The 18,452-nt window shown below is 44.8% G+C and overlaps 1 protein-coding gene across 1 annotated transcript in view; it reads left to right on the forward strand.

Moving 5' to 3' along the window:
- The window catches only part of GARNL3 (GTPase activating Rap/RanGAP domain like 3), a 164,101-nt gene that overhangs the window by 60,421 nt on the left and 85,228 nt on the right, over positions 1-18,452 (forward strand). Inside the window, 2 exon segments of the mRNA XM_075060474.1 lie at positions 1,207-1,310; positions 14,657-14,765. Of these exon segments, the coding sequence (XP_074916575.1) occupies positions 1,207-1,310; positions 14,657-14,765 (213 nt within the window).

Here is an 18,452-nt window from a genome sequence, read left to right on the forward strand (position 1 = left end):
TGGGAATCACCTAATTGGAATCGATATGAGCAAGCACTCGAAGAAGAAAAGACGGTTACTCACCTTTGTAACTGTTGTTCTTCAAGATGTGTTGCTCATATCCATTCCAAACCCGCCCTCCTTCCCCACTGTCGGCGTAGCCGGCAAGAAGGAACTGAAGGACCATTGGGTCGGCAGGGGTATATATCCGGCGCTATAGCGGCGCCACTCCTGGGGGCGACCCAGCCCACCCACCGAGTGTTGCTAGGGTAAAAATCTTCCGACGAGCGTGCACGCGGCGCACGCACACCTAACTGGAATGGATATGAGCAGCACATCTCGAAGAACAACAGTTGCAAAGGTGAGTGACCATCTTATCAGGCACTTTGCCCTCCACCTTTGGCATAGCTTCCCTACCATCCCACTCTGTCCCCTGACAGAGCCTAGAATTTGGAGGATTTCCATGATGCAGCCCCAGTCCTATTTATTCCTCACAAATTCACATTGTCCAGTCCTGTTTATTCCTCACAAATTCACAGTGTCTGTTTTCTTAGACTGCATCTTTCCTGTCATGAATTGGCCACATATTCTGTGTCATGGTGTTAGCGACGGGTGGTTAAATAGCATAACAACATCACATACTGTAAAGAAGAGTCACATTCAGCTCCTTTTTCTCTTAGAGACAAAAATTAGACTTGTCAGGCACAAGTCTCTGCAGGATAGAACCCCTTCGAATTCATGATGTTCTAAAATAAAACTAAACTGGATACATGTCTTCCAGTGGGACTCTGCAGGAGGAGTTCATTATTCAGTTGAAGGCCATGATTGAGAATGTAGATATGCACTGGCTGTCAGCCCCAAACACAGGAGTATATTTTACTGAATTATGAATTTCTTGAATGGGGGATTCTACTGATGTGTTGGTGGCTGCATTTGTTTATGTTCATGATGCATTTTCACTGAGTTGTTGAATACATATCTCCTTTCAGGGTAAAGCCACTGGGCCTACTGGCAGAAACATTGTATATACTTTAAATTATGCAGGATGTCAAGATTTTATAATCTTTTATAATCTATTAACTTTGACCTGTTTAAAGGCAAGTAAGAAGTATGGATCTGAAAAGGAGGTGCCCTGAGACTGTCCTGTGACAAGAAATGAAGTTTCCTTTTCTCCTTAGAAATGTGGTATTACATTATCCCACTGAGAGTGGCTTTCTTCCTTTGCAGATGATACAACAGGAATATATTCCATCTACACAGTGTATCAAGGGCATGAGATTATGTTCCATGTTTCAACTATGTTACCATATTCTAAAGAGAACAAGCAGCAAGTATGTGGTTTTCATACTGATTTTTCTTAGTAAACAACCGCATGTTTAAAAGAAAAGATATTTTAGTTTGTCAGTGAAACTTGTTTTTTGAAATGTAGGACTCAAATCTCTAAATGCTTTTGACATTCAAAATTGTGCCTGATATATAAAATTGTATATCTTTATTGCCAATACACTTCATCACTTTACCTATTTCATAATTAGTCTCGGAAGGATTACATTTTTATTGATAAAAATGATAAACATCAATTTCACTGTACACACACAAACTGAAAAAATATTTCCATCAATAATGATCAAAATTTATAGATAAGCAAGGTAAGAAAAATACTGCTTGAAAACTTATTAGACTTTGATTACTGGACATTTACTTCATATTTTGACATATGATGATGATAAATTTATGTTGTAATGGTCATAAAGGTTTAATTTTTTGAATCTCAACATTTGTCATTAAATGATAATTGTCTGAACCCTCCATAATTTACCACAACTGTGAAAATTTAAATAGATAAAAATAAAAAGGTTTAAAAATAAATATCAATATAATTCTACTGAGTCTATTTATAGTATAAGAGCAAACACACAATGACATTGGAAAGTAACTCATTTAAAACTGTATAAAACACAATATGCACATAATGTATGAGTCCCACTGCCAGAATATATAACTGAGTCCAAGACCTTTCTAAGGTTGAAATTTAAACATTTATATGGATAGTGAGACTATGTATACTTAAGGCTAGATTTTGTCACAGATATTTTTAGTAAAAGTCAGGGACAGGTCATGGGCAATAAACAAAAATTCACGAAAGACCATGGTCTGTCCCTGATTTTCACTAAAAATATCCCTGACAAAATGGGGAGGGAGGCAGGTTCAGCACCCACTGCTGCTGGGATACCAGGGTCCCCCACCACTGCATTGAGTGGGAGCTCTGGGGTCCCCCCTGCATGGTGGCTGAGCAGCTCCAGGGGAGTTTCCCGCCACCTGCAGCAAGTGGAAGCTACAGGGTCCCCCACCGCCTGTGGAGGCTGGACGGCTGTGGGGTTCCCTTGCTCCCTGCCACAGCTGGGCAGCTCTGGGGAGGCCCCCCACCATGGCTGGGAGCTGCAGGGTCCCCCCACCAAGGCAGGAGCTGTGGGAGCTCCAGCCCTGAGCTCCAGACTTGAGGCAGAAAATGTCACAGAGGTCTCTGGAAGTCACAGATTCTGTGACTTCTGTGACATAACCGTAGCCTTAATCACTGATAAAGATATTGAACACTGGGCCAAAGACAGATCCCTATGGGATGTCACTGGAAACACCCCCACTTGATGATGGTATCCCATTTATAATTATTGTTTGTGATCTATTAATCAGTTGGTAATTCATTTAGCATGATCTTCACTAGTTTAGAATAGTGTGGTGGTGTTTGTTTTTTTTTAATCAGAATGTCATGTGGGACTAAATCAAATGCCTAAATCTAAGTGTATTTTGTCAACAAATATCTTTATGAACCAAACTTTTAATCTGATTTAAAACAAACAAAAAACAATTTTGTATTGTAAGACCTATTTCTCCCCAGAAATATTGCTTGGCATTTGTTAAGTTACTGTCTTTTAATTCTTTACTTGATTGCATCCTATATCACCTTTTTCATGATTTTGCCTTGATTTTAAGTCAGCCTAACTGACTTATTGTTTCCCAGGTCCATCCCATTTAGTCTTTGTAAATAATGGCACAACATTTGGGTTTTTTCCAGTCCACTGGAACATCTGTAGGGGTCCAAAATTTGTTTATAAATCAGCATTAATGGTTCAGAGAGATCCCCAGCCAATTCTTTTAATACTCTTGGGTTCAAGTTAAACTGTTCTGCATATTTAAAAGTGTTTAACATTAATTTCTGCTATTTAGCATCCTCCCCAGTTACTGATGGAAGAGAAAGTATGTAATTATCACTTTAAGATGTAAATACATCATTCTGTCTTTTTCCAAATATATAACAGAAATAGGTATTGAATACTTCTGCATTTACTTCATTAGAAGTGATAATTTTACCATTCTTGCCTAGTATCAGACTTGCATCATTTCTAGGATTTCATTTGTTATTAATATATTTAAAGAATTCCTTCTTCTTGTCCCCAACCCTACTGGTCTTACAGTTTTCACTCATACCTTTAGCTTCCCTTATCAGCTGTCTACATTGCCTAACTGCTGATTTGTATTTATGTGATCAGCTTCTCCATTTTTCAATTTTTTAATAATTATTTTTATTGCTGCTTTCACCTTTCCTAATAACAAGGATGGCATTTTTAACCAAGTTAGCCTCCTTTTGTGACTGTGAAATTCTGGTATTTATGGACATCTATTAAAATATTCTTAAATAGTTCCTAATTATCATTTACATTTTTATTTTTAAATATTTTTTCCCACTCAGTTTTGCTCATGATTGTTTTCAGCTTTGGAAAACTGGCCTTTTCAATGTTTGTATATTACCAGAGACAACTATATACTGTTGTGCGCAGCCATTTAAATTCTTCTTTGATCGATTTCTCATGTGTATTCCACAGTGGGTGTGCGTGATCACCATGTGCACCAGTGCCGGAAGTTTTTCCCTTAGCAGAATCCACACGAGGGAGAGCGCCCCCAACAATCCCTGGAATGGTGCCTGCCTAGCGCGGTATTAGGGGAGCTGCACACTCCCCCCACTGTCAGTTCCTTCTTGACGCCAGTGAAGGTGCATCAGAACTGCTCAGCTCCAGCCTTGCTGCAGCTTCTCCCCAGAACTGTTCATTCAGTAGTACCTATAGTTCGTTTAGTTTTCACTGAAGTTTAGTTAGTTAGTGAGCCCGGGCCGGGGCATGCCCCGTGCCCCGGGATTTAAGTTGTGCGGCTCCTGTAGGCATTCTGTGCCAAGGAGTGACCCGCACACAGACTGTCTGCGCTGCTTGGGAGAAATGCATATCAGCAAAAGCTGTAAGATCTGCACGTCGTTCAAGCCCTGGGCTAAAAGAGAAAGGGACATTAGACTCTGGGCTATTCTGATGGAGTTGGTGCTGGCCCCGACCCCGGCACGCTGCTCCCATCCAGTACCCGGCACCACGGTGTCAGTGCGTGGAGACCCTTCGGTACCCTCGACTAGTCAGCACCGCTCCCCTTCCATGGGGCATGCCAAGAAGGCCAGAAAACTCCCTCTTCGTAACGGCACCGAGGGAAGTCTGGGACAGAGACTAGACCCACGTTGGGTAGTCCTCAGTCCCCACTGAGCCCTAGGCCTCTGACTCATGCGGAGCAGAGTAGCCTGGCCCCTTCAGAGTAGGCCTCTCTGGGTGTCTGGATGCCATCTATGCCTGAAGCCCTCCAGGTGACTAAGGACGTCATGTCCATGCTGGTGCCAGGAGCACCGCTGATGTTGGCCCCAAGCTCCAGAAGCAAGCTGCCACTGGGATCGCTGAAGTCACCACTCACCCGGTACTGGTCTCAGTTGAGGGAACATTCCTGACACCACTAACCTTCCAGCGACCGTTCAGGGCTCAGTCCATGTGGATCGCTCTTGACACTGGCCAGACTGTCTGGATGGGTGCTATCTAATTGGGACTCCTGGCACTGCTCGTCTTCACAGAGCGAGCTCAGACAGGATTGCGGTAGACGTCGCCAATGATCCTCACCTTGAAGGCTTATCACAGTCGGTGGTGGCATGACCATTGACGCCACTCCCACTTGGAATCCTGCTCAAAGTCTCCGCCAAAGCACTGTAGCTCTGGGTGTCGATCGCTGGCTCCTCACTGTCGTGGGTCCATCCATCGAGATCGCTCGCGGAGCAGCTACTACCGTCGGTGCTATTCTCTCGCCTTGAGGTCATGGTCCCGTGGTCGACATAGATCCCGGCACCGCCATCACTCCCAGTCTGGAGGCAGTAGCATGTTGTACGGCAGCCCATCCTCCGCTCATAGTCGCCTATCTACAGGCCAGGCTAGCCAGCCTGATTGGCCGGCCCCACTGGTGCCTCAGCAAGTGCAATGGTACCATGTGTCGTGGCCAGCCCAGTGGTACCAGTGGGCATTGTCGCCTCCGGCGCAGCCCCTGGTTGGGGCTCGCTTGGTAGCCAGGGTGTTGGAAACACCATCGGCCTCCATCCCTAGAATGCCAAGAAATGAGTCAATGGGCCCCGCTTCCTCAGGGCTGTGCTTGGAGTCCGACCAGGTGGTGCATCTTCCAGTGCTGGCCAACACCCAAAGCACCTCACCGGCATCCTTGCCCCGTCTGGAGGAGCTGATTATGGCCCTACCCCCCTCCATCCAGTAGGAGGACTACTGGGCTCATCAAGACTTACTAAAAAGGGTGTCAGCGAGCCTCCATCTCCAGGCTGAGGAAATGGAAGAGCTCGCAGACTCCCTGTTCAATGTGCTGTCTCCCTCGGCACCGGACAGGGTGGCCTTGCCGTTCCATGAAGGGGTGGTGAAAATTTCAAATGCCCTGTGGCAAACACCAGCTTGGTTGGCTCTCATCTCTAAGAAGGTGGAGCACAAGTACTTCATACCCACTAAGGGGTACGAGTATTTGTATACCCACCCGGCACCCAACTCCCTGGTGCTCACGTCAGTCAACCACAGGGAGCAACAGGGACAGCCAGCCTCAACCCCAAAGAACAAAGACTCTCAAAGGCTGGATGCTTTCGGGAGAAAAATTTATTCGTTGTCAAGCTTCCAGGCTCTCTTGGGTCACTATGAGTTTAATCTCTGGGGATCTCTCCCCAAGTTCGAGGACTCCCTCTGGGAGCACGATAGAAGGGAGTTTAAGGTGCTCGTGGAGGAAGGGGCATCCACCACAAGGGCGTCTCTGCAGGCCACTTTAGATGCAGTGGACACGGTCGCATGGTCCATGGCCTCGGTGGTGTCCATGAGATGGGAATCCTGGCTTCTGCTCTCTGGGTTATCCAGTGAAGTGCAGTTGTCGATGCAGGATCTCCCTTTAGACGGGAAGGCACTGTTTGTGGAGGAAATGGACACAAGGCTGCATGGCATGAAAGACTCCCAGACAACCCTCCAGACCCAGGGCATCTATGTCCCTGCTCCAGAAAAACCCAAGTTCAAGTCACAGCAGGCTCCCACCTAGGCCGCTCTCCCAAAATACAAGGCCACCCATAAGAAGCAATGGGACTATAAGAAATGTCCGCAAAGACAATATCAGCCTACCCCACATCCTGGGTCCTCGAAGGGCAAACAGGTGGGTAAAAGGCGGTTTTGACAGGAGGCTTGGGAGTACCCCGCCAGTTTTCAGCAGGGATCCACCCCCAATAAAGCTTCCTTTTTCCAATCGATTGTGTACGTTCCTCCTGGAATGGTTGCAGCTTACCTCGGACCGTTGGGTCGTCTACACCATCTCCTGAGTTACACCCTCTGGTTTACCTCGTATCCGCTCAACCATCTCCTATCCCCATTCCTCTTGGGGGACCCATTTCATGAGGCTCTGCTCAAGCAGGGGTTGGGAGGCTCCTGGAACTAGGAGTGATAGAGGCAGTGGGCAAGGGGTATTACTCCAGTATTTCCTTAATAAGATATGGTGGGCGGGCCACATAGCACGGTTCACGGACTATAGGTGGACCGCAGTCATTACTGAGTGGTGCCCACGAGAACAGAAAAGACCACCTGGTCAGCCTCCAAGAAGATGGGAAGATGACAATGTAAAACGTTTTGGATGAACGTGGACAAGAAAGGCAAGAATGCAAGAAGAATGGTGGATGTGTTGTGATCGGCGCAGTCTTAACGACAGCTGAAGACCGATCCATCGAGGTGATTTCCTTATACCGAAGGCCAAAGAGGGGCTCAGACCCATACTGGACCTGCAAGGTCTGAACCAGTACTTGGTAAAACTCAAGTTTCGCATGGTTTCCCTGACCTCCATCATCCCCTCCCTGGATCCCAGGGATTGGTACATGGCCCTCGATCTACAGGACATGTACTTCCATATCCACATATTCAAGGGGCACAGGTGCTTCCTCCATTTTGTGGTGGGACAGAATCACTACCAATTCACGTTCTCCCGTGTGGTCAGTCCACTGCCCCCAAGGTCTTTACAAAGTGCATGTTGGTAGTAGCAGCCTATCTCAGGCGCCAGGGTGTCCAGATATTCCCCTATCTGGACGACTGGCTGGTCAAGGGCACCTCCCGGTCGCAGGTGAAGGATCATGTGGCACTCCTCCTGTCCACATGCATTGCCCTGGGCCTGTTGGTAAACACCAAGTCCACACTAGTTGTGGTCCAATGCATAGAGTTTGCTGGGGCGCTCCTGGATGCAAGGTCAGCCAGGGCCTCTCTCCCCCCAGACAGGTTCGAGACCCTGAAAGGGCTCATCGACTTGATCGTAAAGTTTCTGGTGACGATGGCCAGGTCCTGCTTACAGTTGCTAGGTCACATGTCAATGTGCATGTATGTGGTCTGCCATGCCAGGCTCAGGATGAGGCCCCAACAACTCTGGCTAGCCTCGCAATTCTCCCAAGCCATGGACCGGTTGGACAAGGTTCTCACCGTACCGAACTTGGTGACTGCCTGCCTATGGTGGTGGTCCACACCGAGCAACATGCTCTGAGGGGTCCCGTTCAGGGACAGGGCCCCATCCGTGGAACTGGTGTCCGATGCATTGGACCTGGGCTGGGGAGCCCATGTGGGGAGTTTTCAGACCCAAGGCCTGTGGTCTCCGTAAGACCTGACCCTTCACATAAACATCAAGGAACTCAGGGCGGTGCGGCTGGTGTGTATGGCCTTCTGCTCTCACCTGAAGGGCAAGGACAACAGGGCCTCAATGTTGTATATCAACAGGGAAGGCGGGGCCCGATCCTCTGCCCTCTGCCACAAAGCCCTCAGCCTGTGGGACTTCTGTAAAGTCCACGACATCCACCTAAAAGTTTTTCACCTACCGGGCGCCTGGAACATGAGGGCAGATCGCTTGAGCAGGGATTTTTCCTCTCAGCATGAGTGGTCTCTACACCCAAAAGTGGCCCTCCAGCTTTTCTGGAGGTGAGGAACTCTCCAGGTGGACGTATTTGTGGCCTGACAGAACAGACTATGCCCCTGGTTCTGCTCCGGGGGGGGCCTGGGGAAGGGCGCTATCTCCGATGCCTTTATCCTGCGCTGGTCAGGCCTGTCCCTGCCAGCAGGTATATGGGATCTTGGGGAGCAATTACCACACAGGTGGGGTGCAAAATAAACTTTATTAAGAAAATGCAAAAAACAGGGAAAATTCAATAGTGAGGGGTATGGGGTTTGTTAAGGTAGACGATTGGGGAGGGGTTTCTTTTAGCAAATAGTATAGGGGGTTTCAATAGTGGGGTACAATACAGTGGGGTACAATACAGTTGGTAACCAATTAACACTGAAGTATAAATGTAACAAGTAGCTAACAATTTCTATATAAAAGGTGTGTCACAGCAGCATATAGCCAACTAACAGTTATGGGAAAATGTGGTAAGTAACCAACTCTAGGTAAAAATGTGTCACAGTGGTATAAATGTAAAATGTGAGGTGTGTTAGAGAGAAAAAGGGTAACCAATGGGGTTTTATGCTAGACTTCAGTAATACAATTGAGGTTTGGGGGTAATAGGAGAGTGTGGAGGAAGGGATTAAAAAGGAGAGAGAGAGAGAGAGCTTCAGGAGACAGAGAGCAGGCAGGCTGCAGGTTTAAACAGCAGAGAGAGAGAGCAGGCAGGCTGCAGCTTTAAACAGCAGAGAGCAGAGGGAGATTTAAACTTCAGGAGACAGAGGGCAGGCAGGCTGCAGGTTTAAACAGCAGAGAGACTGAGGGGTATGGGGTGACTGGAGAGCTCGGTGGGGGCAGCAGGAAGACAGACTTAACCACAACTATACAGAACACAGCAAAATCTTATCTATGACCTAACTTCACCAAGACTACACAAATTAGCAAGTAACAGAACACAATGCAACAATTTCTTAAACCTAACTTACAGAACACAATACAAACAATTCTCTAAACCTAACTTAACCACAGCTATGCTGGGTGCTGGTTAAGTCTGGGTGCTGGGGAAAGAGAGAGAGCAGCTAAGATAATAAAATAAAAGTATAGAGAATTTCACAGAATTTCACAGAGGGATTCTTACCAGCCCCAAAGGAAGCAGCAGAGGTAAAAGCAGCAAAATCATCAGAAGGCTGGGTACAGTCTCAATAATCAGGAGATCTCTCAGGCAGCAATTCGTTCTTCGTGGGGGGGTTTTCAAAAAACGGGTGTACGCTCAAAAATAAAACGAGAGCGGAGAAAGGACCCCCCAGAACCCCTGGCTGATCAGACCAGGCAGCAATGCAGGAACCTTTCTGAGGTCTGATCAGAAAATGTCTGGTTTTAAGGGCAAACTTAGGCAGTCTCCCACCAGTACTTCTGATTGGCTCAGAGGCAGGGGAAAAAAAAAAAAAAGCAGGTGAGCACAGAGACATGTCTAGGCAGAGTCCTGTGCAATAGGTGACTCAGAAGCACATGAGGCCTATGACTCATGCCCAGGACCTTAAAAACACAATAGGCCTTGCAACTGGACATTGTCCACCCTACACCGAGCCCAGGTTTAACAAGGTGATAACAGGACTAACCCTTTGAACAGGGCAGTGGTCCCACTTAGCACAATTGGCCATCCCTTTGAAAAGGGCAATGGCTCTTGGTAAACAACTTTAAGGGGCCCTCCCTTTTGAGAAGGGCAGTGGCCCTGCTAAACAACTTAACAGCCAGGGAGGGGAGGCCACAGGAGAACAAAAACAAAATGGAGTATGGGGACAGCTGTAAGAGACAAAATGGAATAGGGGGATAGCTGTAACAGACAAGGCCAACTCCTATAGGCCTTCCCCTCGTTCCCGCTGATCAGCAGGGTCCTAGAGAAAATAAAGACGGACAAGGCCAGGGTCCTTCTCATTGCGCCAGCGTGGCCCAGGCAGCCCTGGTACGGTACCTTCTTGGGCCTGGTGGTGGCTCCGCTGTAGCCATTGCTGCTCTGCCCGGACCTGCGCTCTCAGGACCGGGGCCGTCTCCTCCACCCCAACCTGTCAGCTCTTCACCTCACGGCATGGCTGCTCAGTGACTAGGTGGCGAGGAGAGGACATGCTCAGCTCCAGTTCAGCGCATCATCCTTCAGAATAGACGGCCCTCCGCTCATCGCTCTTACATGGCGAAGTGGTCTTGTTTTGCTAAGTGGGCGATGGACCAAAAGAAGGTGTAATTGACCTCTTGGATAGAACCAGCATCTGCAAGCCTTGTTTCCTGAAGTGCTGCAATGTCAACATTGAGTTTGTACAGCTCACAGTCTATCAAAGCTGACTTCCATATGCTGCTTGTGTATTGTAGGTCATCACTGTCTGTCAATCCTGGACACATGGTCTGACATTCCAGCTGCCAAACCGGAAAGTCCTTGGTTTCTTATTTTTGCCAGATGCGAGGTTTCTATCTGCCATTTAACTTTTGGTCTAGCCCCATGCACCCCATGAGGTGGACAGACTGTGGCGGGTCAGCACTTAACTGTCCAGGGGGTACCCGGCTTTGTGGCAGGCGGTGGCTGACCAATGGAACACAGTGATTCCTCTCACCATCTAAGGTGACCCATGGCACCCTCCTCTACGCCAATCAAATGAGAGCTTATAACCCGTAACTGCCACCTTCTGCGTTGTGTCCATGTTGCCAGCAAGGATGGAGTGTCCTCTCCATGTGATTTGGCTTCAATAGCCTGGGCAGTTGATAAAGAGGAGCTGCTTTGCCCATGTGTCAGCGTCTCCCTCTTGACTTCACTGGTTTGGACCAAAGGAAGGATGGGAGTCAATACATTTGGAACCAGGTATGCTGCAGGAGTTGCCAAAGCAGAGGAGATCTTCCCTCTGCCTCCCTTTTGAGGCTTCACTCCTAGACTGATTATCAGCCACAGCTGAAGGAGCCAGTTTGTCCTGTGTGGATGTCATTGGCACAAACACTGAGTGAATTTGCTCATCCACCTTTTGATGGCGTTTCCTCCATCAAGGGTTCCACTACCCTCCTCGGGCACTCATCAGTCCAAAGCCATTGGTGCTTCCTGAGGTTTCTCGGTTAATTAACTGCTGCCCAGCACTCAGGGTTGACCAGTACAGGTTGTACCACTTATGGTCATAGTGGTAGAAGGTTTTCAGTTCTGACCTGATCATGCCTAATAGGTTTAGGAATACCACAGAGAATATATAGTAGAATTCTAAAGGGGTTTTCTTCATAATGGTGACATGAGAATATAAAAACATTCCATCCTCCATATGTGGCAAATTTTCTACGCTACCTCCCATTGTGTAGGAGTCAGAGTCCCAATGCTGCGGAATGTGAATTAGAGAACCAGTTTTCATTTTAGTTGGTTTAGAACTATGAGAAGCTGAATGCAAATGGAGATGGAACGCAATTTGTGTAAAAGCTGCTGCTCTAGAAATACAAAAAAAGTTCTGAGTGAATCCCTTAGCCTCAATCGATCACATTTTCATTGTTTTAATGTAGTCTCACTACCAGCTGTACCAATAGCTTTGCACTCTGCTTTGCATATAGGTAGAATTGAGATTTTTCATGGAGAAGGCTAATGCATATTGTTTCATCCAAAAGAGAGTTCAGTGCTGTATGGCTAGCATCTAATTTTTGAAAGGTAGTTCCCTTGATACCATTTCTTACTTGCTTCTCCCTTTGACTTCAGTGGGCATTTTGCCTGAGAAAGGAGCACAGGATGCTTGATTTATCAAACTTAAACCTCTGAAATACTTTCTCATTTGAACTCTTTGTATGTCTTATTAGAAGAGTAAATGTGCCTTTTCTCCTCATACAGTTTTTTTCAATATATATGATGAAAATATATGAAAATAGTGGGATTTATACAGGCAGGTTTCTCAATCTTTTCATTCTTCTTGAACTGAGAGAAGTTTTAAATTCCACCATGCCACCTCAGCCTCAGAATGTTATTACTTATTTAAGTATTTATTAGTGGATTTAGACATGGGTAAAGTGTTTCTGTAATAACTATTCTTAACAGGGAGCATTTACATTTTTCTGTATTGCCTTATAGTGTGTTTAATTGTTTTTATTTTGCCACAGTTGGCTAGGGGTTTGGGTCTTTCTTTGATTTTGCAAATTGTGATGAAGAGAGACAATTAACAAAAACATTTTAAATAATTTTAAAAACAATTATTGCACAGTTATATAACTTGTAGAAAACAGAGTCCTGAGGTTACAAATAATGTGCTTTTAAATATATAGGCAGTCAAGTGCATTGACAATTCTAGTTATTACATCACACATTTTTAGGGCACCGCCTGCTGTGGTATGAGGGCACAATTTAGATGGCTTACATTTTTGTCTTTTAACATTTCCATACAACAAGAGCAAATGTTAAATATACACAGAGATTTAGAGGACCTTGTTTCCAGTCTTCCATGTATTTCTCAGCTATCACTTAGATGCCTGATATTTTTAGATTCTTTTATTAAGTGTGGAGTAGATTTCACGCTTTTATTACCATCTACTGTAAAGGTTTCAGTGTATGCTGTTTCATTTTAATGCCAAAAAATGTGTGACACAAGTGTAGCTTTTTTTAAAAAAATGTACCCCTGAATGTTTGTTTTGAATTGAATTTTATTCACTGACTTGAAGAGTTACTTAATGCCCAGTAGACTAATGCCAGAAGCAAAATACATGTATATGTATCTATTTCAATTTATAATGGCATAAAAACCATACCCCTCCGGTATTCTGGGCACCTTTTGATGTTCTTTAAATAACAACACACTAAAAACTAAGCTAATACATTTCCAGTAAAACTCCACCCTCAACACAACCTAGTAGATTGTACTTACCCACCAGAATTCTGTCTCACAATGTAAAGAGTCAGCGTTACCCAGGCCCAACCTGTTCATCCACCAGCCTTTGTTTTGTTGAAGTGAGGGGATTCCTACTTGAGCACTTCAGATATCTACAACTGTGGCAGTATAGTCATGGGAAAACAGCAGTCAAGTAGGCTGTACTTAAGTGATTTATGGTTTCATAAATGAGAACAGGTATCTTAAATTCCACCCAAGAACTAATAAGAATCAGCAGAGATCACAGAATAAGATTGAGCACTTATTGATGGCAGACATAATAGGCCATCTACTTAGGAGCAGCCCAGTAAAGACAATAGAATCACGATATCCTAGAAGATTCAGAAATATATATACTGAAGAGTAATAATTTTATCAGAAATATATTAGAAAACCTAGATGCCCCTGCTGTCTGGAATTCTTGGGGGATTTTAAAAGTTTTATTAAATTGTCATATTACTGTTGTTGTACCCAGGCTGAAAAGGACTGGATAACTTTTTAACGGGTCTCTCACTTACAGAGCTTAGTCACAAGGGACCAGGCTTTAAACCAGGGATTGGCAACCTCTGGCACACAGTTCGCCAGGGTAAGCACCCTGGCGGGCTGGGCCTGTTTGTTTACCTGCGGTGTCCGCAGGTTCCCACTGGCTGTGGTTCACCGTCCCAGGCCAATGGGGGCTGTGGGAAGCAGTGCGGGCCAAGGGATGTACTGGCCGCTGCTTCCGTCCACCTCCATTGGCCTGGAGTGGCGAACTGCGGCCAGTGGGAGCCGCAATCAGCCAAACCTGCAGATGCGGCAGGTAAACAAACTGGCCCAGCCCGCCAGGGTGCGTACCCTGGCAAGCCACGTGCCAAAGGTTGCCGATCCCTGCCTTAAACCAACCAGAGATCAATAATTAACCTCTGAAAAAGCAGAGGTTAATTATTTACCTTAGTCTGAAGTTCCATAGCCACTTCTAAAGTTTGGTTTAATGGTTCTTAGACTGAGGTTGGTGAAATCCAATTTCATTTTGACTAACCCTGATGCTTTCAGATTAAAAATGGACTCCTAAAAAGTCCTTTGCAGTACACTGTACAGTAAGGTATATATCTTCTTGCTTTCCCTTCCTCATAAATAGAATTAACAATTATTCTAAAATGTAATTTGCACGTAATTCAGTTACATTTAAATAATATAGATAATTATTTCTAATTAATTTTAATAAATACTGTGTTTGGGCTATAAATAGACATCAGTTCTTCATATTTCCATGGTCATTGTACAATTAGAACAAGAATGAATAAAGAACAAAGCAGCTTCACAGTATTTTGACATTACTGTATTGCACTTTTAAATGCCTGTATTTAGATAAAAACAGAACAGTATGTTTGTATAAATTTTGCCTGCACACACTTCAGATTACCGTCAACTGCTATCATAGAAAAAGTGCATTAAATTCAATAATCTCATGTTGTGTTTCATTGTTCTTTCACTGTATTAATACTCAGGATCCAATTCTAGTGATGGTATTCTCCTTTTTATAGGTAGAAAGGAAGCGTCATATTGGAAATGACATTGTCACTATCGTGTTCCAGGAAGGGGAAGAATCTTCTCCAGCATTTAAGCCGTCCATGATTCGCTCTCATTTTACACGTATCTTTTGCTTTCTGTTTTTTTTAATTGACTAAAGCTTGTTTACAAACCCCCATTAAATCCTTCCTATATGCCATTCACAGAAGAGAAAAGTATATTTTAAAATATCTTATATATAAGACATCTTGTAGATTACTTCATTTTATAGCCCTAAATCTACCTTGTGAAAATTCTCAATCGTGAACTACATCAAAGGTGTGCAGATTAAAAAGAAGCAGACACTTTCAAATCAGATGCTTTTATTACTAAAGAATTCTTCAGATGGCTTCACAAAGTTAACTCCATATACATTTCCAAAAGTATATTTTCAGAAAATACTTCTGCTATTGATGTGAATAAATTTTTCAGTATCCACTGAATGCTGCCTCATGACATTTAGAGATCATTTATTTTAGATATTTAGATGAGATGGGATACACAATTAAAGTGAAAAATACCAAAACCTTCAGAGTGATGGGTGACATTTTAAAATTGTATTATGACCTATAGAAATGAACACAATACTGAGAGTCATGAACTTGTGAGTTCTAAATCCAATTCTGATATTGACTACATGGTCTATTGTTGTTACCCCTTTCTTCTTGCCCACTTGTTTATTTTATCCACGTTTGATCTTGTCTTTTAGATTTTTCTTTGAGCAGGGCCTATCATTTACTATATGATGCTAAGGTGCCCAGCACGGTGGGAATCCACATCATAGAGGCCTCTAGATGCTACTGTAATACAAATGTTAATGAGAAGATTGGGGAAGTCACTTTATCTCTCTATACCTGAATTTCAATATTAGTAAAATCGTGACAATAATTCTTACCACAGGGGATGTTGAGAGGATTAGTTAATGAATGTTGGAGAAGAATATTTCTCTCTTATCTAACACAGTCTTGGGTTTCAACATTCTCAAAGTTCTAAAGCCATTGGTCCAGACATGTGAAACCTGCAAGAAAAATGCAGAAATTGACTTGTTTTTGGCTTAATTGGCTTTTGAGTTGCTTGTTGGCTATTTTATAGCTTGTTGGGCTCGTAGCTTGTTGCTTCTTTTTTTTCAATCAGCTCACCGCAAGGAGGAGCAAGCAGGGACAAGGAGGGAGAGAGTCAGGGGTGCACAGTGGGCCCACCAGAGTTCCAAACTGCACACTGTAGGGATTAGCTTGTTTTGGCCTTGTTTTGAAATGGGATTCGCTTGATTTTTGGCTTATTGTGAAAGTCAGGGTGCCTATTTACCACATGAAAGTTGGCAACTGTGCATTGGTCCTGGCAGGGATCATCCTGCACCAGTCCTTGCTATGTAATGTGGACACTCTCTGATGCGGTAGCTGCCAGTTCTGTTCAGACCATAGGTAGTGGTTGAGCTCCAGCTTTTCCATGTAATGAGGTGGAAAGCTAATGTATGGCTTTACTCCCTCACGCTGTTAGCAAAGGTCCTGATAAAACTCGGGAGAGACACCAATTCTAATAGACCCCTTTTAGGACAAGATAAACAGGCTCAAGAATCTGTCTAGTGCATTGCTAATCTCATCAGGTTGAGAGTCTGAATATACTGGATCATATGTGTAGGGCAAGTCTTTACATCTCAGCCTGGGAATTCCTCTCTGTTGCATGACTCTTGAGAGAAATTAGGAAGACTTACTTTGTCCAAGCAAGTGTCCCAGTTCATCCTGTGGCTCTGAAATGCTTTTGGGCTGGTGTGAAATCCTACATGGATCCTTTTACATGCCCAATGCAAAAGTCAGTTAGCTACCACCTTCTACTCTGAGTCTGGGACACAAACATCTTCCCTCTAACCCTGCTTGGCACCTGTTTTAGCATTTAAGGAACTGGATGTTAGGCCAGTGTCTACAGTAGAAGTGGGCCAGTATTTTTGCTCTAGTAGTTCATTCACTGAAAAATGAAGTTTTGGTCAACTTTAAACTATTCACAAATTTGGTAAATCATTTCAGTTAGAAAAAAATCAGGGTAGATTAATAAAACAGCTGGAGGAGTAGGTGGTACCCACTTTGTAGCTTCTAGCCCAATGGTTAGGACATACACGTGGGATGTTGAAGACCCAATTTCAAGTCCTTACTCTGAAACATGGATTTAAATTCATATCTGCCCTCTCCCCAGATGATTGTCTTCACCATCAGGCTATTCTGGGATGGGTCTTTCTCCATCTCTTCTATTGAAGCTGTTTCACTCTATATAAAATATGTGAACAGAATAATGCAGAAAGAATAGCGAATGTGACAAGTGATCAGCTTTGCTTAACAGAGAAATCTTGGGTGAGCTGAAACATAAAAGAAGCTTACAAGAAGTGGACAGATGACTAGGGAGGAGTATAAAAATATTGCTCGAGCATGCAGGAGTATAATCAGGAAGGCCAAAGCACAATTAGAGTTGCAGCTAGCAAAGGATGTGAAGGGTAACAAGATGGATTTCTACAGGTATGTTAGCATCAAGAAGGTCAGGGAAAGTGTGCGACGCTTACTTAATGGGGGAGGCAACTTAGTGACAGTTGATGTGAAAAAAGCTGAAGTAGTCAATACTGTTTTTGCCTTGGTCTTCACAGACAAGGTCAGCTCCCAGACTGCTGCACTGGACAGCACAGTATGGCGAGGAGGTGAGCAGCCCTCAGTGGTGAAAGAACAGATTAAGGACTGTTGAGAAAAGCTGGACATGCACAAGTCCATGGGTCCGGATCTAATGCATCCAAGGGTGCTGAGGGAGTTGGCTGATGTGATTGCAGAGCCACTGGCCATTATCCTTCAAAACTCATGGTGATCGCAGGAGGTCCTGGAAGATTGGAAAAAGTCAAATATATATTGCCTATCTTTTAAAAAGGGAAGGAGGAGAATGCGGGGAACTACAGACCGGGCAGCCTCACCTCAGTCCCTGGAAAAATCATGGAGCAGGTCCTCAAGGAATCCATTTTGAAGCACTTGGAGGTGAGGAAAGTGATCAGGAACAGTCAACATGGATTCACCAAGAGCAAGTCATGCCTGCCCAACCTGATTGCCTTCTATGATGAGATAACTGGCTTTGTGGATATGGGGAAGGTGGTGGACGTGATATACCTTGGTCTCCCACAGTATTCTCACCAGCAAGTTAAAGAAGTATGGATTGGATGAGTGGACTATAAGGTCGATAGAAAACTGGCTAGATTTTTGGGCTCATCAGGTAGTGATGGCTCAATGTTTAGCTGGCAGCCAGTATCAAGCGGAGTGCCCAAGGCATTGGTCCTGGAGCTGGTTTTGTTCAATGTCTTCATGATGGTCTGGATGATGGGATGGATTGCACCCTCAGCAAATTCACGGATGACACTAAGCTGAGGGGCGAGGTATATATGTTGGAGGGAGGAATATGGTCCAGAGTGACCTAGACAAATTTGAGGATTGGGCCAAAAGAAAGAGATTCAACAAGGACAAGTGCAGAGTCCTGCAGTTAGGACAGGTGAATCCCATGCACTGCTACAGGCTGGGGACTGACTGGCGAAGCGTCAGTTCTGCAGAGAAGGACCTGGGCATTACAGTGGACGAGAAGCTGGATGAGAGTCAACAGTGTGCCCTTATTGCCAAGAAAGCTAACAGCATATTGGGCTGTGTTAATAGGAGCATTGCCAACACATTGGGGAAGTGAGTATTCCCCTCTATTCGGCACCAATGAGGCCACATCTGGAATATTTCATCCAGTCCCCTTCCCCCCCCCCCCCCC

This window comes from Chelonoidis abingdonii, chromosome 24 (genome assembly GCF_003597395.2).
Source record: "Chelonoidis abingdonii isolate Lonesome George chromosome 24, CheloAbing_2.0, whole genome shotgun sequence".
NCBI lineage: Eukaryota > Metazoa > Chordata > Testudines > Testudinidae > Chelonoidis > Chelonoidis abingdonii.